This window comes from Salvelinus alpinus, chromosome 2, assembly GCF_045679555.1.
Source record: "Salvelinus alpinus chromosome 2, SLU_Salpinus.1, whole genome shotgun sequence".
Taxonomy (NCBI): domain Eukaryota; kingdom Metazoa; phylum Chordata; class Actinopteri; order Salmoniformes; family Salmonidae; genus Salvelinus; species Salvelinus alpinus.
In genome coordinates, this window is record NC_092087.1 from 39956317 (window position 1) to 39983908 (window position 27592).

The window sequence follows — 27592 nt, forward strand, 5'->3', positions numbered from 1 at the left end:
CAATTTAAGTTTATTCTCTTTCCATGCGGTAACGCTAAAACCTTCCATTCACTAGTGCAGTTAATTTCTTTGTTGGGCTAGGATTTCCAACACGCGGATACACACAGTGCATGCAGTGGTGGAGCGTTATAGGCGGTAGACTGGAAGCTGTCATTTGTCTGGTTTTATGACTTCTGCGGCTTACACAGGCGTTAAAGACATTCTTTCGCTGTAAAACTGCAATAAACCCCCACTCTTTTTGCCCAAAGAATTCGCACTGAACAAAGGGGCAACGCGCCAAAAAAAACGCTTGTCCCAATATAAGACTTTCCTTACCTCTTCGAATAAATGTGTCGAATTTCGTGCACCAGCTCTAATCTAATTATTGTCAAAAGTTGCTATAGACTATAGCCTAGCAGGCAACCCTCATGTGCTATCAAATGTAGCCTAGACCTGTCTTTTTTGATGGAGAAGCCTCAAAAGATTTTGGCATATCCTTACATGCATGTCTATCCACAACAACGCAATTTCAGGTAAAATACAACTCCATTTATTACTCTTATCGTGGAGGCCTATCGTGACATAAGTAACAGTGATCCCATTGCATGGCAAACTATTTCGTGTAATTCCAGCTCTAATGATAAATTAGGTGTGTGTGTGTGTGTGTGTGTGTGTGTGTGTGTGTGTGTGTGTGTGTGTGTGTGTGTGTGTGTGTGTGTGTGTGTGTGTGTGTGTGTGTGTGTGTGTGTGTGTGTGTGTGTGTGTGTGTGTGTGTGTGTGTGTCAAAGCGCACGCTCCTGTGTTCAGTTTTCCTGTCAGCCTCTAGGCTTCAAAACAAGCCTGTGTTAGGACTTGTTTTATGTCAAACTGAATTAACTCAATACTTACTATTTAGATTTTATATCATAAGATTAGACAACTGTGTTATTGCCATTCCTATTATCGAATACATTAACATTCAGTCCATTCATGTAAGTCTAAAGCCTACAGCAACGTTGCTATTACAAACGATATAATTCAATGTCACCCAAACACGTTTTCTAAACTCTATTTGAACAATTTGATTAAACCCCTTTGTTTATCATAAATCATGCTTTTTAATCAGTTTATAAGCTATGTATCTCACACCGAGGAAAAATATATTAATCGATTTAAGAGGGCCATATTGTCAAGACATTTTCGAACTGAATAATTCGATCACTGTATTGCAGTTGCGGAGCCTAATCTTATTTTCTCGACCCGAGAGACTTCAAAACATAACTCTCCGTCGTCTCTAAGGTCCATCTTTAAAAAAAGAACAAGAGAATGAACTCAAGTCAAATAATTGAAATAGAGCATGCTTGTCTAGCGTTAGCATCTATTTCTCTCAATAATTCAATTCTACATTTAGGCTAATTGATTAATGTGATTGTTTATGGCCTATCTGATTAAGTTCATCCACTGCATGTTCTTTATACATTTATGAGCATTAGTGTTATTATTTTTGCTTCAGTATAGTATAGGCTACTGTGCAACAAAGACATGTGTTGCGGAGGCAGATTGGCAAGTATGTAACTTTGTGCGTGCGCATGCGCGCTCGCGTGTGTGTGTAAACGCTCCTTATTTATGTTGTCCGTCTTTCTGTATGTGCGCACGCATATGACAATGTATTAGCTTGCGATGGCGTTTGTGTGTGTACATGCGCGTATGTGAGAGTAGTTTTAAGCGAGGATTTTTTTAAATGAAGTAACGTTTTTTTTCTCCCTTAGTCCTCTACTCCTTGCTTTTTATTGGAGGAAATTTGGTCAGCTGACATTGTCATCTTGTCCATCCTAGAGTGAGGCTTTAGCAACAACATTCGGCTTTGTACCTTGTGTCTTTATTGGTGTCTAGAAATACATTATAAAGAAATCATTCAGCGTGCCGGTATTAAAAGATAGACTGACAGAGAAAAAAAGAGAGTGACTTAGTGTGAGAGAGGGAGAATAGAGAGAGAGGTGAGATTGAAAGGGAGGGAGGGAAAGAGAAAGAGGGAGCAAGGGAGAGAGGCAAGGTATGAATTCGTATTTCGCAAACCCGTCGCTCTCATGCCATTTAGCTGGTGGTCAAGAGGTTTTACCTAACGTGGCCCTAAACTCAACTACCTATGACGCTGTTCGACACTACTCATCCTACGGAGCCGCTGTGGCCCAAAATCGGATATATTCCTCGCCTTTCTATTCGCCCCAAGACAACGTAGTGTTCGGCTCGAGCAGGGGACCGTACGAGTATGGATCCAACGTGTTTTACCAAGATAAGGACGTGCTGCCCAGCTGTAGGCAGAGCAGTTTGGGACAAGGTGCACAAACCTCACTCCCCCAGGATTACGCGTCTGATCAGGGCAGGAACGGCTCGCAGGAACAGAAGGGGAACATTCAGATCTTCCCGTGGATGCAGCGGATGAACTCTCATAGCGGTGAGTATTACCAACTCCTAGAGATAAATTAGACGAGCTGGCCCGTTTTACGACTAGGGAAGCTACTTTTTATCACCCCATAAACCATTATACTACAGCAGCACCCTGTCGCCGGCAATAAAGACCTTTTATCTTCGTAGGAAATCCCTTTTCGACAAACTATCCGCTGTTCTCCGTCACAGTCCATCCCTATTTCCCTTAAAACAAAAGAGTTTATAGCATTTAACTTCATCTTTTTGTGACCCATAGCAGAGTTCACGGAATTTTAAAACGAGTATAATCTCTTCAAATATTACTCAGTAGACTGGGTTCCCCTGATAGGGAAAGTGTGTGTGTTGCGTCAGTACATAGGCTACCACAACTGTTGTTTATTTGGATAACTGCAAAACATAGGCTAGCATGAAAAAAACGGACACGATAGGGCTATATCCTAGACTGCGAATGATTATGAATGAAGGCCTATATCGATTATTTCCGTGGGTTTTTGTGATTATGTGTGTTTGGGTAGTGCAGGGTTTCCCAAACTCGGTCCGAGGGACCCCAAGGGGTGCACGTTTTGGTTTTTGCCTACCATTATACAAATAATCAACTAATCATCAAGCTTTGATCATTTGAATCAGCTGTGTAGTGTTAGGGCAAAATTAAAACGTGCACCCCTTGACGTCCGGAGAACCGAGTTTGGGAAACGCTGGGGTAGTGACATTGCATATAGCTTACTTTAAAATATATTTCCTGATTATGCTAATTTAAATTGTGTTTCCACTCAGGAGTTGGATACGGTTCTGACAGACGAAGAGGCCGCCAAATTTACTCCCGGTACCAAACTCTAGAACTCGAAAAGGAATTCCATTTCAACCGCTACTTGACGAGACGCAGACGTATTGAAATCGCCAATGCACTCTGTCTCACCGAACGTCAGATAAAAATCTGGTTCCAGAATCGCCGGATGAAATGGAAAAAGGAAAGCAATCTAACTTCGACTCTCACCGAAAGTGGTTCGGCAGGGGTGAGTCAAGACACGGGTAAAGAGGACACAGAAGAGGCGACAGAAGAGAAGAAAGAATGAACGACTTCCTAACTTACTATATGCATCAATCCGCCGTTCTGTGAGGATAACTTAACTACCTATCAAGTAGTCTACCTATAAACTATTGTTTGGCACAATAAAGAAACTAGTGTAGTAAAATATGTGGCTGCGTTAAATGCAATGTGGACGCTACATATCTTCAGACATCAATGTTTGCCTTTTTAATTTCTTTCTGTATTGGATATGAACATTTCACCGTGACCACATCATTTAATTCCTTACTTGACATTCCCTTATATACCCAAACTGTGTGTAACGCGAAGACATTCATCATTATATGTTCTTAAATGCTGTTTGACAGCAATGAAAAACAGTGGTTCTCAGATGTCTATACACCTATGATGTTGGCAATATGTTTTACAAAAGTAATTGTCATAAGATGTGAAGGAAGGTATAAGCGTTACATCCGCTTGAGTAACCCATTTATGTTTTTTTCGTTTTGCTGTTTTGTTGTACGAAAAAACGATGCTGAATAATAACGACTCACACTACCTAAATTGTTGATATGTTTGTAAATATATGTATATCTATATTACACGCCTTAGTCCTGTGAGAGCATTCGTCCGCATCCCGCACCTTCTTTGTATTAGCTAGCCTACTTTATTTATGTTTAGATATGTACCAGTAGGCTAGCCTACATTGAGTATGTGGTCAAATCATAACTGACCGATGTGGCTTGAATTGTAGTGTTAGTTGAAAATCCAAAATAAAACAATAACAGTGATGAAGGCTATGAGATTCACTTCAAGACATATTTAATAAAACTGTTAATAAAAAAAGTTGTCGTTCATGTTTTTGCGCCCATCATACCAAGTTGGTCTAGTTCTCAATTATAGCCCTCCATGTAATATATGTACATTATCATTGTTCACGTTTTTTATTCGTCATATAACAGACCCAAAGCCAGTCACCCTATCTATATAATGGTTCTTCCATGTTATTTGTGAATTCAAAGCTTCGCCACTTAAAGAAAGGAAGAGAAAGCCTGGTAGTTACAGTTTAAAAAAAAGTTTTTACATTTGTCAGTGACTGTGTGGTATAGGCTTTCACTGAGATGTTGCTTCTACATCTGCATTGCTTGCTGTTTGGGGTTTTAGGCTGGGTTTCTGTACAGCACTTTGAGATATCAGCTGATGTACGAAGGGCTATATAAATACATTTGATTTGATTTGATTAAAGCAATATAAATTGGCACACTCATTTTGTCAAAGCAATGCAGTGAAGTATTTGAATAGTCACTTCAAATAGCTACAGAAATGTTGGAAAATGTGGATGGGGAGAGTAGAGGAAAAGCAAATCCCACAATTCGATATAAAATCACTGCCTGAGAGGCCTATCTAATTGCTACGTCTAAATAAACTTCCATTTCAGCTTACACAGTATGATTGAAAGTTTTCATACGTGTTATTAAGTAGGCCTTCTTTGTAGAAAACTTGTCCAGTCAGTCATGTGACTCATGTCACACACAAGCCAATTCAAACCATTGCCAGGAGATGTTGCAGTTAAGATGACATTCTGTTTGCGCTTTACCTTTAAGATAAACCAATGATGCAACTTGAATAAAGATAACTTAGGGTTACTGTTATTATTATCACCATTATCATCAACGTTGGCATTATCATTCTAAGTAGGCTATCAGTCGTTGTAGGCTATACAATTACGCACAATTATTCACGTCGAATTCGAATTCTGGCATACCTGCCTTATCGAGAAAATTGTTCCTAGTGGTCAGTCAAGCCATTTAGAAAACAATCCCAGATAGTCCTAAAGTACGATATAAAACATATAGTGAAAATGTAATAATAATAATATTAATTGGCTAAACAGTGTACTTACAGTATAGCGACCCAAACAAGTAGAATGTTCTCATGCATTGCTATTACGTTGACTGAATATCAGCTGGCCAAAGTAATATGCCATAGCAATTGATTGTTTAGCCCATTAATATTATTATTATTACATTTTATTATTATTATCTGTTTATTGTGACAAACAATGAAATAAATGCTACTGACAACCCACTTGGCACACACGGGTTGAATCAACGTTATTTCCAAGTTGAACCAACGTGGAATAGACGTTGAATTTATGTCTGTGCCCAGTGGGAATTTTGCATAAAGTTGTGGTCAGACATTATGTAGCCACCATTGATGCTGCCTATTCTATTGCCTTTTACAGTTTGGAGACCAACTGCCTGCTCTATGCTACACTTTTAAGGATGATTTTATACCTATAGGTTGCTGGAACGAATCCCCGAGCTGACAAGGTAAACATCTGTCGTTCTGCCGCTGAGCAAGGCAGTTAACCCATTGTTCCCCGAGCGCCGAAGAGGTGGATGTCGATTAAGGCAGCCCCCGCACCTCTCTGATTCAGAGGGGTTGGGTTAAATGCGGAAAACACATTTCATTTGAAGGCATTCAGTTGTACAACTGACTAGGTATCCCCCTTTCCTTATCCCCCTTTACTATCGGTAGTTTTGGTGGTAATCAATTCGTTCGTCTGCAACTGGTTATAACAAACTTTAACATTAGGCCTTCAATGCAGTTCTATCCTATGCACACCACACAAATGTTGTGTTGATTACTACATAGTTTGCATGTGGGGGGGCTTGTGTGTTTTATGGTCTTATCCATCCCTGGCACCAGGTGACGCTCTCGGCCTTTCGTCCAGCACTGCACCGCCAGTGCCCCAACGGGGTCCCTGCTGCCCGGATATCAGGCGTTTCTCCTATTTCCATCAATAACCTCCAAGTGTGATCTAACCAAATTTATGACTGGCCGATACGAGCACGTGATTATTTTTTAACATCCCATATTTGGGCAATGGAGAAAAAAATAAAAAATCACCCACCTATAAATCGTGGTCATTTTTAGGATAAAACCCCATGAACTTCAAAAGAGCTACAAATCAAACGCAATAATAATAACAAACCGTAACAACTGCTATCTGTAGGCCTACATATTTTACAATTATCGGGTTACATAAAAACTTGAATGCAATAATTTAGTCCATATAAATGCTTCCATTTCGTTTCCTTAGCGTTTTCTCTTGAAATGAGCTCTTACGTAGCCAACTCATTGTTTAAGCAAACTCACGAGGCGTCAGCCTTCGCTTTGAACAACCATGGATACGGCTCTAGCCCCGAACTCAACTTGTCCGGCTACTGTGGTTTTGGAGGGCATGATCACCGGGGGTCATTCGCGTCCCCGCCGTCTTCGAGCTCCCTTGGCATGGTAGAGATGAACTCTGGGCTGCATGGCAATCCTGGCGACCTTACACCACGACCAGAGTCTTCCACAGGAGACGCTTCCCAGAGACGCCACATGAACGAGCAGACAAGCCGCCAGGGTTCTCTAAATCTCGGACTGTATTGTCGCAAACCCGAGACGGACTCGGATTTCAGCGAAATGCATATCTGTAAGACTCAAACAGGCGAGATCAAAGTCGTAACTTTGCAACCCGTCCAGCCAGTAAGACAAGGAAACCATTCTACTCAGCCACAAACCAGCGAACCGCAACCACAAATATATCCCTGGATGACTAAACTACACATGGGTCACGGTAAAGTTTCATGTATATCTTTTCTTTATTCTGTACAAAGGGAAGTTTCTTTCTCACACCCTCTCTCCTCCATGTGTGTCTCTATTTTTACCCTCCTGAGTCCATTCACAGTTTTTCTTACTTGAGTTTTATAGGCTGTATTCGGAAACAATAAAACTCGCAGTCGTAAATTTTATGACAAAGTCATCAATTGCTCGTAAAAATGTCCTGTTACACCGAAGAAGCGATCTGCGTCCAAATTTATGACGGGGTCATTGGATAAGGGAGACACAAGTCCCTTAAAAATCTCAACAAACAACGTTTTCATTCTACTTTATTTAGAATCAAAACAAGATAGTATGATAAGTAGGCCTATGATGCTTATTTTGAGGAGAGTTGAAGGGTGAGATTGTGGATTTCACTGTGCACTTTAACTGAACGTTTATAAAATTTGAATAGTCTACTTACTTGCCATGGCAACTTATTCTGTGTTATGTAACAGGGCATGTAACCTACTTTAGAGGGACAAATGATATTTCTGTAACTGTAACCACCTTGTTCTTGTTTTAATTGTAGTTATAATAATAATGATTATTATAATAACAATAATATTATTAGTAATAAGCCTACTAGTAATACAATCATTGTAGTTTCATTGAGTGAACCCGAATGGACACCTTTTGCGGGGTTTTGGTAACTCACGCAGCTCCACATTGATTACCATTTATCCAGCCATCCAGCTACCCTCATATAGGCTATATTCATTAAGCCATACAGTAACTTTAAAATGTTAAAGTAATATTTTAACAGGAGGATATAGTCACAGAAGAGGCTGTGTTTTGCTATTCATTCTTATTAATTGATATGCTACAAGTCATTGCATGTCCATTGACAAGTTAAGACATATTTTAAGTGATAATGTTGAGAATGTTTCTATGAATTGTCAGATTTCCAGTGTGGTCACAGATGATTGTTCTCTCAATTACACTCCAGAGGCTGACGGTAAAAGGTCAAGGACGAGTTACACGCGCTACCAAACTCTGGAGTTGGAGAAAGAGTTCCATTTCAACCGGTATCTGACGCGTCGTAGGCGCATCGAGATCGCCCATACTCTCTGTCTGAACGAGAGGCAGATCAAAATCTGGTTCCAGAACCGCCGAATGAAGTGGAAGAAGGACTCAAAGCTTAAAATTAAAGAGTCAATCTAAAACATGGAGCCATTTTCAAACGTTATCAACGTTCCTTAGAGATGTCATTCAAAGACTGTCAGCACCACCCATGTTTCCAAACAGTGACTTTTGTGATGCGATGTTTCAGTGTGATGAAAAATATTGAACATTCTTCGATTATGGATCTGATTATGTAATATACCTGTCATTTGGTTTGAATATTGTATTGTTTTATTTTCTATCTTTGAATATGTACTTGTTCAGCAGAGTCTTATATAACTTGTGAGAATGGAAACGCTTGAAATATATTAATTAGCGAAAATTGTAACATTTCATCACTTCCCTTTTTTTTACCTTAAAGTATTTTAAAGTTGAACGTTTTATTGTTATTATCGTATTTCCACTGTACTATCACTATTGTTTTCTTCGTGAGAGATGCCTATTATTTATATAAAAAACATCAAGAAGGTAAATTCCTTGTAGTTTATTTTCAAACTCCTTAAGTAATTATTTTCTGTTTGTGTTTTTTTATCAGCCCCGTTTAAACAACCAGGGATCTTAAGATGTAACATAGACACATTTTAGTAAATTGCGAGGGCTATATCATTCTGTGATTGTATTTAAAATAGTCCACATAAAATGATTGGTTTTGGACATAAAGTGTCGTGAGAACAGTGATATACTTAAACCTTACTATACATTTCGTAGTTAACATGTATACTGTGAATGGGTTCCTCATGTGAAAAGGTATATTGTATTAGGCTACATAACTTGCCAGTATAGGCAGGGGCTTCATATTTGGGGGAAACATAATATTTGGCCTGATTGTTGACTAAGATCTGACTCAATGTGCCAAGTATGATCCTGGGATTTTTTTTTAAACCCCAGCATTACATTTGTCACAAATCATTATTAGCAATTTAGAATATTCTGTAAAACACGAAAAATACATGTAGTGGCAGATTACAGCTGAGAATTGGGCAATAGCCCACACATCCTACATTTCCTGCCAATTTAAGATTAATGGGGAACATGGGCAAACAAAAAGACAACCTGTAGTCTAGAATTTATGTAGGCCTAATGTGTAACTTATGTTCACTTCAATAATGATTCATTATTAATGTGCCTAAGGTTTGAAAGTGAAGAACACAAACATGGTATTCCTTTTCTTCTGAAAACGTATCTCTCCAACTAATGTGAGATTTTGGGTTGACATAAAGGTTGTCATGAGGCAGGAGACTCATTCCTCACATATACAACTTTGAAGGCCTTGTAGGTAAAACAAATTCACATATTACATTGAACATATTCTTGACCAAGTTTCTTTTCACTTTGTAGAAATAATAATAATCTATTGAGTGGTTTAACGGAGGATGATCCTCTGGAACGAAATGCACTTGAATAATTGAATTACCTATATTAACTAGAACATTTAGCACCATAGTATAGCTTAGATTTAAATTTGCTCATCTTGATTATAGATAGCTGAAGTTTTATCGTTGAAGTGAACTGAAATCTTGAGGAGAAAGGCATTCGTGCTATGTTTGTGTTTTAAGTCATGAAATAAAGATGGGTGAATTTGGGGGGAAAAAACAGCGTCGTATGTGCTTCATATTACAACTATGTCTTTTGAATATGTCACGGGGGAAACGGTGTGTGGGAAAGTATAATGGTATACTGGAACTTTGTGCGGCTAATTCAGTAGCGGATTGATTAGCCAACTCCAAGAAGAATTGGTTGTTTTTTTACTCTTTGGCCCATAGCAGTTCTCAACGTGCTCGCCGGTTCACTGTCAGGCTCCACTTCCTTAGTAATTGTTTACAGTACAGACGGATGCCTGTAAAACTTTATGGCCTTGTCGTGTCATAAAACTTTACAGCTTTCCCTAACACCGCTCAAACAACGACAGTTGTTTCCTGTCTAGCGAAACAGATGCACTTTCAGGAAGGCTCTGAATACAGGAGAAAACGCTAATTCCATTTGATGTAACCAATCTGTTCATTTTGCTAAAATACTAACTTAATCACCCAAGATTGACAAAATTAATATCATTTTCATTGGGAAAAGTAAACTTTTAATCAAAGTCCCAAGCAGCAGTTGAACTAGAAATACTATATTATTCTCTTTGGCTATTTCCAGGAACATTCAACACAATATCTAACTTATGTGACAACGTAAAAGCTTTCTCTTGTCGTTTTGAATGATCCACCAACTTTGGACCCGAAACTATCATTTAAAATGTATTTGAACTCAAAACAGGTCCAAACATGATTTCTTCCTTAATGGCACATGTTGTCCATATCAATGTTTCTGACGGAACTTTTCGATCAAAAACACATTTATGGAGCCACCTTTGACGGAAACATGCACTAAAGTATCACTTTTGCATCGATCATTTTAAAAACCGCTGGTTATAGAGAATTCTGGTTTGGTTAATTATTAGGGTCAACTATCTTGTCTGTCTGTAATAGTAGCCTACATGCCTTGCCTCCATGATCCTACACCGGGAGCAGTATGACACCATGTAAATAAAAAACTCAGGAGGAACCTCTGGAGCCGTCATCACGCAGCATCAACCTTGCTGTCTCAAACATATCAACACAGGTAAACAGTGCTGGACAACCCCTCCCCTCCTCAAGCCCTTTCACATGTGAAGGAGTCCTTTCCACAAGAGGATAAACTGGTGTCTACCTTGCAGTCTTCTGCGACTTCTTGGTACAGTATTTCCCCAACACTATTTACATGTCAAACCCTGTTCCATGTCAGAAAGAATGAAACAAACATGACTCACCTCTTCATTATTGTGGTTATAGTTCCCCCAAGAAGTCGTACGTCTGACATACCTATCGGGTATGTCAGTTTCAGACTTGACGCGTAGAGTAGTTTTTTTTGTTCTATTGGATAGCGTCCTTTTTTGTTTCCGTCTGTCTGTCTTTTGTACTTTTAAACTTTTGGAGGTTGTGTATGCAGAAGGGCCTAGGGCGCTGACCCTGAGTGGCTCGCGGGGAACACGTGATGCCATTAAAGTAAGTTTTATGGTTTGGGAGAGCTGACAACCCAGTCCTCGATATATTTACATCACATGTAATCTTAACTGTCGTGAATCGCAGCTGTTGGACGCTCGTATCTGAGTGGACGGTGGTGTATGAGGCGTTTAGTAAGGACCATCTCGCCCTCAATACTCTGCACTCTCATCGTTTGACTCGGGCAAATGGTTCCCAGACGGTGCAGTAAGTTAATAATCTTGTTTATCTTGCTGGTAATGAAATAGACACCTGCCCCTTGTAACACCAGGGGGGTTAATTAATACTGTTATTTTAATGTTAGCCTGATAAATGCCTTGGTGATCTGGCGCGAATGGTTTTCAATTAGGCTCTTTACATGTTGGCATTTTCTCTCAACTCAGATTACTTTTAAAGGTAGACTATTTGCATGTGGTATAGATGTGATGCTGTGGGGGTTAACAGTTCAGTATAGGCTAAGTGCGTTTCATTTAGGTCTTTGTAGCTTGTAGCATATCGGAAGCCCCCTGTGTTCTCTCGACGTGTGTGGAGTTGTCGTTACATAATTAGACTTCAACATTGCAATGTGATTGTCTTTGAGTTAATTTTGTTTCGTTGATGCAGCAAACAATCAGCTTTGATTCAGCAATCACCATTTATACAGGGTTAATAGCTTAATGTTTTTAAGGGAACATGAACATAAAACAAAATGGGTTGATTAGTAATGAACAAATAATAACTCCTTTAAAAATTCAACATGGAAGCAAGGCAATTGTAGGCTATCAACTTAATTTCAAAAGTTAATCACAGCTCACTGTATTGAATAGTATTGTGTCTGTGTCTGTGTGAGTGGGGTGGGGGTGTGGGGTGTGGGTGGGGGGTAGTCTACAAAGGAACCATTCTGCTGCTATCAGGCTACTTAGAAGCTAGGTTTCAATCCAACTTGTCGACAGATATATATTCTACAAACCGCATAAAGGTGTATAGTCTACATGATGAGATTATTATGGATAAGCAGCAGTCAAGCAGAATAAGACCCTCTATATTTATTGGCAAGGAGCATCAACATCACAGTGCACTTTCACCACCCTGTGAAGTTCATCATAATTTAATTTCAGAAATATTCTAATAAACTGCATGGTTTCCCGAGTCTTAGTGGGAAGACACACCATATCATCGTGTGACTCCAAGTTTTCTTCGACATTATGGTTATTATTTCAATATTTGAGCATAAAGGCGTTTCCACCGCCATTTCTCGCACAATTAATTTTACAACAAAAACAGCTCACCATCTCGAATGAACAAATTATTTGTCGCATTTATAAAATTGTACCGAAACTCTCTGTTTCCATCACAGCTGTCGTGATTTAAAAAAAATAAGCTATGACTTTACTCGCATAAAAACTTTGAATGTAACGTGGTTTGTGATAGCAATTATTCAATCTCAAAGTTTGTAGCGAGCATACCAGCCGGTTGGACCATTAAACCCTGTGATGCCTGCCAGTATCGCAGGCACCCATTCATTCATTAGAGACTCCCGGTCCTTACTGAACACAGGAACAGATTGTGCAAGTCTAATTTTCCGGCCCTCTGAATTTAACTTAAAAAATCGCAGCTGGGTAGGCTAGTGGTTTGCTTGTGTTTAACGTTAGATGGTGGCTTGCTGTTAGTTCAATAGACAGGTTTTACAAGTGGTGATTTGTTTCATTCTCTGTTTGATGTTTGTTTTGAATAGTTTCCCCCAGAGGCTGTATGGAAGTTTCCATGAGTAGCCTAGCTTAGGCTTCACCAGTAGCCCAGGAAATGTAGACAGGAGCTAATTTCTGAATGAATTGAATATCAACAAAAATTTAAATATTGCTGGAATACATTTTTTACATGACAGATACAGTCAGGGCCAGATCCATATTATGGTTCAGGATATAACGATTGGGTCATGTGATGTCATGTCTGTTTGACTACTCTCTACAGACTGCTGCAATTCTGGCCTCATTAAACCTCTACGGGTTCAGTGTCCCGTAGTAACAGCAAACTTTCCAGGACATAGACATGTCTTATATGGGCAGAAAACTTAAATTCTTGTTAATCTAACTGCACTGTCCAATTTACAGTAGCTATTACAGTGAAAAGATACCATGCTATTGTTTGAGGAGAGTGCACAACAACAGAAAACTTTTATCACAGCAACTGGATTGATACATTCACCTCTGAAGCTAAATCATGTTCTTACATTCAGTAATCTTGCTCTGATTTGTCATCCTGAGGGTCCCAGAGATAAAATGTAGTATAGTTTTGCTTGATAAAATATATTTTGAAATTCAAATGTGGGAACTGGGTTCTACAGTTTGAGCCCCTGCTGTCTCTGGCTCCACACCCACTCCACCCGGCCATCTAGATGTGTGAAAATTAGTATATAAGCTAATGATCCATCATGTATGACATTCCTGGGAGTGTGTAAACTTACATTTTGGATTATCATATCATTTTTGTAGGTTCTCTGTAGTTATGAACTTGAAAATGTATCTATTGACCAATTCGGCACATTTGGGTAGATATTGTTCAGTATTGCAATGTTTCACTGGATCAATCTGAAACTTTGCACACACACTGCTGCCATCTAGTGGTCACAATCTAAATTGTGCCTAAACTGCAATATTATATTATGGCCTTTCTCTTGCATTTCAAAGATGATGGAACAACAAAGAACATAGAAAACGCATGTTTTTTTGTTTGTATTATCTTCCAGATCTAATGTGTTATATTCTCCTAAATTAATTTCACTTTTCCACAATCTTCAAAGTGTTTCCTTTCAAATGTTATCAAGCATATGCATATCCTTGCTTCAGGTCCTGAGTTACAAGCAGTTATATTTGGGTATGTCATTATAGGCAAAAAAAATTAAAAAGGGCCTGATCCTTTTTAACATAACATTGGACAGGTATCTGTGATATTCAATGTTATAATGAGACTTTAAAAAATACTACAGGCCACCGCTATACATTTTGAATGATCTTGACTCTAAAATGAAAAGTTGAGTTTGTTATGAGGTTCCGCAAGGGTGTAATATGGTCATGTTGGGCATGCTTATAGCATTGTGTAATTGAAGCAACAACAAAACTGCTGGCTTCAAATCAAATGTTATTTGCCACATACACATGGTTAGCAGATGTTAATGCGAGTGTAGTGAAATGCTTCTGGTTCCGACAGTGCAGTAATATCTAAGTAATCTAACAGTTCCCCAACAAATACCTAATACACACAAATCTAAAAGGGGTGTAATAAATACATGGATGAACGATGGCCGAGTGAGCGGCATAGGCAAGGTGCAATAGATGGTATAAAATACAGTATATACATATGATATGAGTAATGTAAGATATGTAAGAATTATTAAAGTGGCATTGTTAAAGTGACTAGTGATCCATTTGTTAAAGTAGCCAGTGATTGGGTCCCCATGTAGGCAGCAGCCTCTCTGAGTTAGTGATTGCTGTTTAGCAGTCTGATGGCCTTGAGATAGAAGCTGTTCTTCAGTCTCTCGGCCCCAGTTTTGATGCACCTGTACTGACCTCGCCTTCTGGATGGTAGCGAGGTGAGCAGGCAGTGGCTCCGGTGGTTATTGTCTTTGATAATTTTTTTTGCCTTCCTGTGACATCGGGTGCTATAGGTGTCATGGAGGGCAGGTAGTTTGCACCTGGTGATGCGTTGTGCAGACTGCACCACCCTCTGGAGAACCTTGCGGTTGAGGGTGGAGCAGTTGCCGTACCAGGCTGTGATACAGCCTGACAGGATGCTCTCGATTGTGGATCTGTAAAAGATAGTCAGGGTTTTGGGTGACAAGCCAAATTTCTTCAGCCTCCTGAGGTTGAAGAGGCGCCGTTGCGCCTTCTTCACCACACTGTCTGTGTGGCTGGACCATTTCAGTTTGTCGTTGATGTGTACGCCGAGAAACTTAAAACTTTCCACTTTCTCCACTGCCGTCCCTTCGATGTGGATAGGGGGGTGCTCCCTCTGCTGTTTCCTGAAGTCCACAATCATCTCCTTTGTTTTGTTGACTTTGAGTGAGAGGTTGTTTTCCTGACACCACACTCTGGGGGCCCTCACCTCCTCTCTGTAGGCTTTCTCGTTGTTGTTGTGATCAAGCCCACTACTGTTGTGTCGTCTGCAAACTTGAGGATTGAGTTGGAGGCGTGCATGGCCACGCAGTCGTGTGTGAACAGGGAGTACAGGAGGGGGTTGAGCACACACCCTTGTGGGGCCCCAGTGTTGAGGGTCAGTGAGGTGGAGATGTTGTTCCCTACCATCACCACCTGGGAGCGGCCAGTCAGAAAGTCCTGGACCCAATTGCACAGGGCGGGGTCAAGGCCCAGGGCCTCCAGCTTGATGATGAGCTCGGGGGTTACTATGGTGTTGAATGCTGAGCTGTAGTCAATGAACAGCATTCTTACATAGGTATTCCTCTTGTCCAGATGGCATAGGGCAGTGTGCAGTGTGCAGTGTGATGGCAATTGCATCGTCTGTGGACCTGTTAGGGCGGTATGCAAACTGAAGTGGGTCTAGGGTGGCCGGTAAGGTGCAGGTGATATGATCCTTGACTAGTCTCGCAAAGCTCTTCATGATGACAGAAGTGAGTGCTACGGGGAGGTAGTCATTTAGTTAAGTTATCTTTGCCTTCCTGGGTACAGCAGACTAGGATAGGGAGCGATTGAATATGTCCGTAAACACACCAGCCAGCTGGTCTACGCATGCTCTGAGGACGCGGCTATGGATGCCGTGTGGGCCAGCAACCTTGCGAGAGATTAACACGTTTAAATGTATTACTCACGTCGGCCACGGAGAAGGAGGAGTGGGGGCACAGTTGTTATTAGCGAGCCGGGACGGTGGCACTGTATTATCCTCAAAGTAGGCAAAGAAGGTGTTTAGTTTGTCTGGAAGCGTGACGTCAGTGTACGTGATGTGGCTGATTTTCTTTTTGTAGTCCGTTATTTCCTGTAGACCCTGCCACATACGTCTCGTGTCTGAGCCATTGAATTGCGACTCCACTTTGTCCCTGTACCAGCATTTCGCTTGTTTGATTGCCTTGCGGAGGGAATAACTACACTGTTAATATTCAGCCATATTCCCAGACCTCTTTCCATGGTTAAATGCGGTGGTTCGCACTTTCAGTTTTGCGCGAATGCCACTATCCATCCACGGTTTCTGGTTAAGAAATGGTTCTCGTCACTGGTACATCCTGTTTGAGTTTCTGCCTATAAGACGGTAGGAGCATGATGGCAATGTGGTCGGATTTGCCGAAGTGAGGGCAGCATCTTGCTCCTACCGTCTTATAGGAGGCAGAAAGGAGGCAGAAACTCAAACAGGATGTACAAGTGACTAGAACCATTCAATGCTGGTCTGACCAATTGGAATCCACGCGTCAAGATTGTTTTGATCACGCGGACTGGGATATGTTCCGGTCAGCCTCAGAGAATAACATTGACCTATATGCTGACTCGGTGAGTGAATTTATAAGGAAGTGTATTGGAGATGTGGTGCCCAGTCTGTTTTCAATGGTCATAATCACTGCTGGTTTCCTTTATCTCTCTCTCAAATTTACCTGATTCATTAGGGTTATCATAGAAGGGGATGGCGCTGGAATTTTAAATGATCTTGACTCTAAAAGTAAAAGTTTAGTTTGTTATGAGGTTCCGCAGGGTGTAATATGGTCATTTTGGGCATGCTATATTGTTGTGTAATTGAAACATGTCTGATGATTCGTCAGAGGGTGTAGCATATGTTTTTTATAAGCGTCCAGGTTAGTGTTAAATTCCTTGAAAGCAGCAGCTCAAGCCTTTAGCTTAGTGCGGATGTTGCCTGTAATCCATGGCTTCTGGTTGGGATATGTACGGATGGTCACTGTGGGGACGATGTCATCGATGTACTTATTAATGAAGCCGGTGACGGATGTGTTAAATTCCTCAATGCCATTGGATGAGTAACGGAACATATTCCTGTTTGTGCTTGCGAAAAAGTCCTGTAGCTTAGCATCCGCTTCATCGGACCACTTCCGTATTGAGTGCGTTACTGGTACTTCCTGTTTGAATTTGTGCTTGTAAGCAGGAATCAGAAGCATAGAGTTATGGTCAGATTTGTCAAATGGAGGACGAGGGAGAGCTCTGTATGCGTCTCTGTGTGTGGAGTAAAGGTGATCTAGAGTTTCGCCTCTAGTTGCACAGGTGACATGCTGGTAGAAATTAGGTAAGCCGGATTTCAGTTTTCCTGCATTAAAATAACAGGCCACTAGGAGCGCCGCTTACGGATGAGCATTTTCTTGTTTGGTTTTGGCCATATACAGCTTGTTGAGTGCGGTCTTAGTGGCAGCATCAGGTTGTGGTGGTAAATTTACAGCCCACTGAAAAAATATAGATGAAAACTCTCTTGGTAAACAGTATGGTTAACAGCTTATCATGAGGTTTTCTAGTGAGGTGTTCTATACGACTGTGTGATCATGCTTTCTATAGGTGATATGAGTAAACAGGTTAAAGGCAAATTTCTAAATTGTTCAAATTCATATTCATCATCTCCAGCTCCACCCCAACATCAACATATGTGAAAAAGCCAAATTTCTATGTTTTGTAGTAAAAAGGATAGAGGAAGATAAATGTTTCCAATGACATCATCAACCAATTAGTAGACAATTGGTGGGCAATGCCTACTTGTAATTGGTTAAAATCATATGATGCACACTGATGATGTCATTGGAAACACTTACCTGCCTCTATCTTTTTTTTTACTACATAACATAAAAATGTGAAATTTTCACATATGTTGATGTTGGGGTGGTGCTGGAGAATGAAGTGGACAATGTTCAACATTTCCCTTTAACATTCACAAGGCCATAAGGTCAGACGGCTTACAAAGACGCATACTCAGAGAATCTGCTGACCAACTGGCAAATGTCTTCACTGACATTTTCAACCTCTTCCTGACCCAGTCTGTAATACCTACATGTTTCAAGCAGACCACCATAGTTCCTGTGCCCAAGAACGCCAAGGTAACCTGTCAAAATTATTATCTTCCTGTACTCCCTGTTCACCCATAACCGCGTGGCCTCGCAAGACTCCAACACCATCATTAAGTTTACCAATCACGATGATGATTACGATGAGACAGTCTATAGGGAGGAAGTCAGAGACCTGGCAGTGTGGTGCCAGGACAACAACCTCTCACTCAATGTCAGCAAGACAAAGGAGCTGATCGTGGACTACAGGAAACGGAGGGCCGAGCACACCCCCATTCACATCGATGGGACTGAAGTGAAGGATCTATCATGGTCCAAACACACCAACACAGTCGTGAAGAGGGTACGACAATGCCTCTTTCCCCTCAGGAGGCAGAAAAGATTTGTCATGGGCCCTCAAAAAGTTATACAGCTGCACCATTGAGAGCATCTTGACTGGCTGCATCACCGTATGGTATGGCAACTGCTTGGCATCCGACCACAAGACGCTACAGAGGGTAGTGGGAACGGCCCAGTACATCCTTAGGATTAGCTCCCTGCCATCCAGGAAATCTATACCAGGCAGTGTCAGAGGAAGGCCCTAAAAATTGTCAGAGACTCCAGCCAGAGAAAAATTACAGAGGGTCAAAAATCATACCCCCAAGACATGCTAACTTCCCTTGTTACTGGTAGTGGAGAGAGGTTAGCATGACTTGGGGGTATGATCTTTGACCCTCTGTAACTTTCTCACTCATCATTATTCCATATTCATACAGGATTATCACGCTAACATTTATCTGTAAAGATTCCTCAAAGCAGTGTTGTACCACCTGTAATTCTTCGATGCTCAAACATGTGTATTGATAACAGTATGTTTTTACTTCATTTTTAAAATAACAATAGGCCTAACCTTTAAAATGAATGATGTGCATTATATTATAGTTTCCATCAGGGCCACATTTCTCCGGATCTGTCCTCCTAATTTGAAAAACATACCCTGCATGCTATAAACATACCCTGCATGCTATATATTTCATCCATGCACCTCTGAATTATTATCACCTCTACTCACTTATCCAACCCTTAACAACATTGAGAAAAGCCTATGCCTCAGTTATTAAATCAGTGCAATCAATAATCTAGTATGCTGTCATACTCAGCTATTGCACCCCGAATACTCCTATCAACTTTCACTTTTACATAAAAACACTTGTTAACTGAACTTATTAGTTTCTATAGTAGGCTAACTTGTTTTTTAAGGCCTAATATTGTGTTTTATTGTGTTAGCTTTCAATTCTGTAGGATTTCAATACTGCATGTTTTATGAAGGATTAAAACCATTTCCCCACCATTATAAATAGTTTATTGCTTTAACAAACGATTACAATATAGGCTAATCATCTTTGAAGATTCATCATCAATATCGATCTCGAGTACACGTCAGTCCTTGGTAGGCCAGAAACACACTAATGATGTTGGGGTCAACTTTTGTGCAAGCACAGAGTATTCATTATCTGACTGCATCTCAAGTGGTGTACGTGAAGGAACTTTTAAATGATCAAAATTCAATCAATAGACACATGTAGGCTGTTTTTTCCCAGTTAACATCTAACATCATTTGATTGCCAAACGGGTTTCATGGATTTGTGGAGAACTGTTTGTGAAAGCTAGAGAACTGGAACATCCTGACTAGAAGAATATGAAAGAGTCTTCCAACTTGATGAATTAAACTGCATCAACAAGAGAAAATAAATATATTGTGATATACACTGAGTGTACAAAACAATAAGCCAACTTGACACAACTGTGGGTAGCATTGGAGCCTACATGGCTTTCGACACCTTGGGGGGTGTATAACTGAAAATATATACTGTATATATTTTTTTTTTTCATACAACATTCAAACGCTTCCCGACATGGGATTTAGAGAGGACACTCCATAATACACCAATTGGGCCTACACTCTTAGAAAAAAAGGTTATGGATAGAATAAAAAGGATTCTATGCTTGCTTCATATATGGCACCCCTAACGGTTCTATATAGAATGGAAATTTGTTCCATATAGAACCCTACATGGAACCCAAAGTTTCTAACATGGAACCAATTTTGGTTCAGTGAAAAATAACACCTGGGGTTCTGATCAAAGAACCCTAAAAAAGGGTTCATACAGAACCTTTAGGGGTGCCATATGTGAAGCAAGCAATAGAATCCTTTTTGGTTCTATCCATATTTTTTTTCTTCTAAGAGTGTACCTGCAAATGTCATTGTTGGTTACCTTACTATTTTCAGTGAATGCTATGGCAACAGCATTGCTCAGTAAGCGTGTCTGTTTGATTGGATAAAATAGCATGTCATTGATCTATTACTGCAATCAATTGAAAGTGCTTTTCAAGTGGGTATCACCACCAACTCACAACATTTCAGGAAATGGCTAAATGTATAGTCTCTGTCCCGCATAAAACCAATAAACCAGAGGGTTGAGGATGCAGACAGAGTAGTTTTAAGACGTTTTCCAAAAGCATGCGTTGAGTTGAAGAATCCTACATATTGCAACAGAGCCCATATGATTTCCATAGATTCAAGAAACGTCCATTTGCCATAATAAAAATAACTTAAGATTATCAACTCAAGGGGTTCATCTTTCCATCTCTACCTATACTGAGTTATTGAATGAGGTAACAGATCTAAATGGGATTTTAAGACAAATTTAATTGGTGATTCTTCATCAATAACCCCTTGGCAGTGAACTATTGGAACGAGTCAAACGCAAGAGGTGAAACGCCGGTCAAGCTGTCTACCAGTTAATATTAAATGTGGCTTCAGCGAGAAAGGGTATGAGAGAGAAAGAGGACTGTGGGGGATGGTAAATAAAGCGATAGTCTTGTTCCCTCACATATAAGCCTATAGGAAATGACTTTATAGATAGTCAAGGGCCTCTCTTAGACTAGCCTATTTGTATCAAGCAGGCTAAGGTTCTCAAATATGAAACAAAACAGACAAAATAGCCAATTACTTCCTTTTGAAAATGCTGCTTACTCTTATTCTTCATATTAATATCATTATTGCTCGGTGAGGTTTATATTTAATCAGTGTAGCTTACAGTCAAGGTATTTTTCTGGGAGTTCCTTTATTTGATGTCTTGCATAGGCATAGTCTATTTCGTTTGTTCAGTGTGCCACACTCGGGTTACCCAGCGGTCAGTATGGTAATGAAGAACACAATAAACCCTTGGGGATAATAGAAAGTCATTTTTCATCTCTACTGTCACGTGGCCGCTTTGTGTCCTCTGTTTTTCCAAACGGAATATTTATGATTAGGAAGGGGTACACAGCCGCAAGGTTACATTCAGTGCAATTTTGAAAGACATTTGACAATAAATGTAAGTTTTACGCATGCATATTCACTTGTTTGTGGTGTGTTTAAACTACTTCTCGCGGTTCCTTTGTGTAGCTTAAGCCTATCCATTCCAGGAGTAGGCCTGACATATTAGGAGATTCAGATAAAGGCATACATTTTGTGCAACAAAAGATTTGAGGGTGGAGAGAAGCAGTGCAGAGGTCACAGGGTCTTGCCTCTACTAATCTATCCCACTGTGCACACCACGTCATTTCAACGTGGAAATGTGGGTAATATTTGGTTGAGACGTTGATCAATGAGATTTCAACCTTTATTCACCCACTCAAAAAGACAGGCAGAAGTTTGATGAGTTCCCAATGTGTTATCACTATGCGTTCAACCATCTAAACGCACAGCCAAATTCCAGTAGAAAAACAATGTCTGATCTTTGGTTTAGTTGTCATCTCAATATGGTCAACCATTTAAATGCACAAAGTTCAAATGGTAATATCGTGTCAGATATTTGGTATTTATACAACTACTTAATGTGTTATCACTGTGCTTCATCTAATAGTACAACCAAATGATCTGGATTGCAGTTGAGATTACATTAAAAGTACATAGTACAACTGATACATAGTACAAGCTGTTCGAGATCCTGTACAGATTATTAAAGCAATTGTGAAGATCTCCACTGAGCTGCAACCTTTGCATGCTAGCTTGAACATTCAAGCTCTCTATGATGACATAAGAAGGCCTTTACAGTAGGCTAACCTCAATATGTGGCCATGGATGTTACTCATTTTAAGGTTGAATAAATACTGTACATTAGTTTGTAAGAAAACCTTAACTTTAGACAATTTACTGTATTACAATAGCAATATTGAATTGTGTTTGGTTGACAACACAACCAAACATCAACATTTAAAGGATTTTGAATGCCAGTTTGTCTACAAATTAATAATTGACAAGTTGGATTCCTGTCTCCATCTCAATAAAAAATCTATGTTAAAGAATAGGACTAAATCTAATCAAACTTTAAATGCACGTTAAATAAAGTTTGATTTGATTTTGGCCTATTTTTTAACTTTGATTTGTGGTTGTGATGGAGACGTAAATCCAGCATTTTTATGATTAGATTACATTTGAAATCAACCAAAGCTTTAAACCCTAGGCCTAATATATATTGCCTATTTTTAGTTGAACCCTGGGTTGAATTGAAACAATAGCTGTTGATGACTTTGCAACGTTGATTCACCAGGTTGTGCGGAGTGGGATGGGTCTAATAGTTAACACTAACGGCGTCTCAGTGTTACGGAAATGTCTTAAATGTTTGGGTTTTCTGTGTTCATCCTGTTTAGATAACACTATTCACTTCCAAAGCTATGTTGACAGAAATGTTAAATTCTATATAATTATTACCACAACTTACATTATAGAATTATGTGCACCCATTAATAGCCTATATTATATGTCAAGATATAGACCACTAGGTGTTTTGTTGTGCGTATTGACACTTCACAACCTATAGTCTGTGAGAAAGTTTACAAGCCGAATAGGCCGAATAGGCCTATATCTCCTCCTGGATGACAATGTCCTCATGCCATTGGCCTAGGCTACTTATTATTCTGAGTGGGATTTATATATATTTTTTCCCCGTTTTCACAATCACAGCTCGCAGCATTGGAATGCAGTTCAAGTCGTCTATATGCACCCTGTAGAACCGAATTTGTGTTAACAATACACAACCACAAATTCGCCTCTACGGGAATACATGGGCGATTTCAATACCTCAGCTGTGTCAAGTACAACGTCCGTCAAGAACATTTGATAATGCTTCAATGGATGTGAGCAAAATTCTAACCGTTTGAAGATGGAGAAGGAGAAGGTGATGGTGCTGCAAATAGAGAGGGGGGAGGGAGCAAGATAGAGGGAGAGAGAAGAATGATCTAAGAAATCGTAAAGCACGCGTGCAAGCGGGGATCATTTGAAGCTATTGATTTACTGCTTTTTACAGCCCAATAAAACTCAGACAACATTTAACCAGGAGCCTTCAACATCAGCGGGCGGGCAGGCGCGCGATTCTAATAAATAAGCCATGCTAACTTTTATGTGTCGTTTTTATTTTTATCCGATAAAATCTGACACAGCAATGACGCCTATTATTTAGGAAGTAGAGACAGTTAACCTGGAGGTTCAGCTCTCAGTCGCTCTGATATAGAACTGTGAGGGGGACTCCGTCTGTAACCCGCCAGGCCATTATCACTCATAGGGTCATTAGACAAATAATAACTGCTAGTCCATTGAAAGGACAGCTGCCATGTAGGCTACTCCTACTATTAACACCCCTACCACGACCTAATGCTAGACTATTCTGTCTTCGGTCTTCACAAGACGGTAAAACATTGCAATCACAATATGGTTGTTGTTATAACAAGCCTCCAATAGCCTAAATCAAATGTTATTGGTCACATGCGCCGAATACAACAGGTGTAGACTTTACAGTGAAATGCTTACTTACGAGCTCATTCCCAACAGTGCAGTAATGGTCTAATAGTATATTACGCATAATATTATCATTATTAGCCTATTCATATCGTGAGAAGTAGCATTAGCAGTAGGCCTACTATTATCTATTAGTGGCCTAGTACTGGTAGTAGCATCATCTTCATTGGTTTAGAATGCTTGATTGATGTGTTAATTTACAAATTGTTGAATTATCCTTTTGCGTTCCGGTCTCCAACGGATTGGCTTGTCGATTATCAATACTGCCTAATTAATTAGACGTTTAGTGTGTTATGGTAAGAATGTGGTCCTGTTTCTTAAATCAATCAGTTAGCCATTGGGTTATGAGTATGACTGCGTTCTGCTGTAATGGTTTAGGAATGGAGTGCATAGTTCACATCACATTACTCCATTGCCACATTGTTCTGTTTATTTTGGTGTTTTCCGAGTCATGTCATAATACCTTTGCTCAGCCTCAGTCCCAGCCTGAGATGTATCTCTGCCCGCATACTCACACAACCTCCCACTGACCTTCGCCTCTTTCTGCCCTATTCAGTCATTTGATATGGATCTTCATCGAAGAGGCCTAACCTCGAGAAAACACACTCACACCTATACAAAGAGTACAAAAATATTCTAATAAATATTTGGCTCCTTATCCGGGAACTACCTCGCCAGCTGCCATTGGACTGCTGTGTCACGTGGTTAAAGTAACTTTACAGGGTCGCTTGCTAGTAGGAGGGCTTTATGGACCAGAAAAACGACAAAGGTAGAAAAATAATTTTTCACTCCAGAAATTAATGATCATGAGCTCGTATTTGATGGACTCTAACTACATCGATCCGAAATTTCCTCCTTGTGAGGAATATTCACAAAATAGCTACATCCCAGAACACAGCCCTGAATACTACAGCCGCACGAGAGACACTGTCTACCAGCATCACCACCAGGAGTTGTTTCCTCCGCGAGTGACCTACCAGGAGCGCCCGTATAACTGTGTAAGCATCCCCGAACCCGAGCCCCAGACTGGCCATGGGCTTACACACTCGGGGAATCTGCTCGCGGGGAAGGCACAGACAGCTCCACGTGAGCCCTTGCCACCGTTACCCACATCCCCTACGACCCCACCGACTGCGCCGCCTACCTGCATCCAAGCCACCCCGGAGCAACCCACCAGCTCTGCCTTGGCTAAGCAGCCTGTAGTGTACCCATGGATGAAGAAAATCCACGTCAGTACCGGTAGGCAATCTGTGTTGTTATTCTAATAACTCTCCCTCCCTCCCTCTCGCGCTCTCTCTTCCACTATTTCACCCTTATTTTACCTAGATCGCCTGCCTATAACCGGCTCGTGCTACGTACGTTGTGAGAGAGCAGCCCCTTTGAAATGGCACATATGAGGAGGATTTACGAGTCAGCATTGGCAATTACACCCGCCATAAATTTTATAGCGGAGGGACTAGTCTGGACAACCGTATTGCCATGTGGCTTTTTGTGTTATGTAGGCTATGTGTCAGAGGGAGGAGAGAGTGAGAGAGAAAAAGAGGGATAAGAATATTTTTTTTATTTGTAATGTTGAATAAATAATTCAGCTGCTCCCTCGCTGTGGAGAAAGTGCTACCCATTATATAGACCATGAGTCGAGTCCCTGACTGTGAAATATTTGATTGGGGTCTAGATAATAGTGATTCCACCCTCCATTTTCCGCGCTATTTCTTTTCCTATTTCAATTTACGCCAGTCTTGCTTCCCTCCTTTTCCTTCTGCTTTTCATTTCCTTTCTCCTCTCTTTTCTATTTACCTCTCCAAACCTCTCAGCGAATCCCAATTACAATGGAGCAGACGCAAAGCGGTCCAGAACAGCTTACACTCGCCAGCAGGTCTTAGAACTGGAGAAGGAGTTTCACTATAACCGCTACCTAACTCGGCGAAGACGCATCGAGATTGCCCACACCCTGGTTCTCTCCGAGCGCCAGATCAAAATTTGGTTTCAGAACCGAAGGATGAAGTGGAAAAAAGACCATAGGCTACCCAACACGAAAGTGAGATCCTCCTCCAACACTAGCGTTATCTCCGGGTCCAACACAGCGTCAACAACAGCCAGCACTCTCCAGCGTGCGGTGGGCTCCAACACTGTGCCAGCTTCAGAGGAACTCTCTCGAGTGTCCGTAGTCGAACGAAACCAGGATATTACAAGGTTATAGACAAACAATAATATCTAACAAATAGGAAGAAAAAACAACGGATTATTTATAAAATACATATTATTTTTTATATATTTGTTCCTCGTAGTGTTCTTGTGCGTAAACGGGGTTTTCCTCTCAGTCCACAGTTATTCACGATTGCATGTTACATAGCATGGATTACTGTAGATATCAATGCATTATTACGGTTATCAGGGTTCATTTATTTATGATAGGAATTGTTAATTTTTTTTGTAAAACATTTTTGACGAACAATAATGGACATTATCAATGAATTTGAATGTCAATAGATCTACATGCAAAATAGTTTTATTTATTCTCTGAAAAAGAATGGTAGGGTCATTTATTTATTTTTTAATCTCAGAAGTGACAGTAACAATAGCAAGTATACGTACCATTAAAACAATATATTGCAATAGCCTACATGTGAATCAGTGAAATGTTGTGAATAATTTTTCAGCACAACCTCTTATCAGGAAAAGAAAATCTTAGGTAATGAGTGTAGTGTGTTTTGTGATTACTTTTTTTGTGATTTAGCTTTATTTGAATTGATCAGATGCAACAAAATACGTTTAGTGTATTTGTGATAGTCGCAGTGGTCAATAAAACAGTGTCGAGTAGTTTAAAATACGTTTGTCATCTTTATTTACGTATTTAGCACAAAAATCTATTCTATATACATATGGCCTACACTGTGGTTTGAAAGTTCATCCATGTAAGAGATGGGAAACCGTTGAGCGTTCCAACGAAGAAGTGCTCGGACCCTAAAGTGGTAGTCCTATATGTCATCGGAATAACTTCTTTTGGAACAATTATATTCTTCTGTGAGTGAGAAGGGCAAAGAGTTTTCCGAGTCATCTCACAAGAATAGCCCTTTCAGAGTACACCAAAAGGTAGAAAATATTTTCCCCAAATTCAGATTAACATCATGCACTCTTAAAACATACCCCCCTTAAATAGTTTGGGGTATAGGCCACTATTCAATTATTGTGGAGGTACATTTGTCCATATAGGCTATAGGCTAAAAGTCTCAGTGCCCATATACCTTACACAGTGGTCAATACTTTATTCATCACCAACTAACCAATCAAATCAAATTATATTAATCACGCTTTGCAAACAACAAGTCTAGACTAACAGTGAAATGCTTACTTATGGGCCTTTCTCAACAATGCAGAGAGAAAGAAAATAGCGAAATAATAGAAAAGTAAAACACATAATAATAAAAGTAATAATAAATACACAATGAGTAATGATAACTTGGCTATATACATTGGGTACCAGTACCAAATCAATATGCAGGGGTATGAGGTAATTGAGGTAAATGTACAGTACCAGTCAAAAGTTTGGATACACCTACTCA

General features: G+C 40.1%; 3 protein-coding genes and 1 long non-coding RNA gene across 4 annotated transcripts in view; all 4 read left to right on the forward strand.

Moving 5' to 3' along the window:
• Window positions 1-764: 764 nt before the first annotated feature.
• Window positions 765-4060, forward strand: LOC139560647 (homeobox protein Hox-C6-like). Its single transcript, XM_071377626.1, has 2 exons — window positions 765-2413; window positions 3181-4060. Exons 1-2 carry the CDS (start codon window positions 2014-2016, stop codon window positions 3477-3479), a joined length of 699 nt encoding a protein of 232 aa, XP_071233727.1. The 5' UTR covers window positions 765-2013; the 3' UTR covers window positions 3480-4060.
• Window positions 4061-5659: 1599 nt separating this feature from the next.
• On the forward strand, window positions 5660-9791 carry LOC139560640 (homeobox protein Hox-C5-like). Its single transcript, XM_071377615.1, has 2 exons — window positions 5660-7061; window positions 8034-9791. The coding sequence occupies exons 1-2, from the start codon at window positions 6554-6556 to the stop codon at window positions 8246-8248; spliced, it is 723 nt and encodes a 240-aa protein (XP_071233716.1). The 5' UTR covers window positions 5660-6553; the 3' UTR covers window positions 8249-9791.
• A 1502-nt stretch (window positions 9792-11293) lies between these two features.
• LOC139560654 (uncharacterized) overlaps window positions 11294-27592 on the forward strand; it is a 42485-nt gene continuing 26186 nt past the window's right edge. The window contains exon 1 of the long non-coding RNA XR_011672002.1: window positions 11294-11439. This is a non-coding gene — a long non-coding RNA (uncharacterized lncRNA). The remainder of the gene's footprint in view (window positions 11440-27592) is intronic.
• Window positions 24722-27587, forward strand: LOC139560639 (homeobox protein Hox-C4a-like). Its single transcript, XM_071377601.1, has 2 exons — window positions 24722-25268; window positions 25844-27587. The coding sequence occupies exons 1-2, from the start codon at window positions 24830-24832 to the stop codon at window positions 26227-26229; spliced, it is 825 nt and encodes a 274-aa protein (XP_071233702.1). The 5' UTR covers window positions 24722-24829; the 3' UTR covers window positions 26230-27587.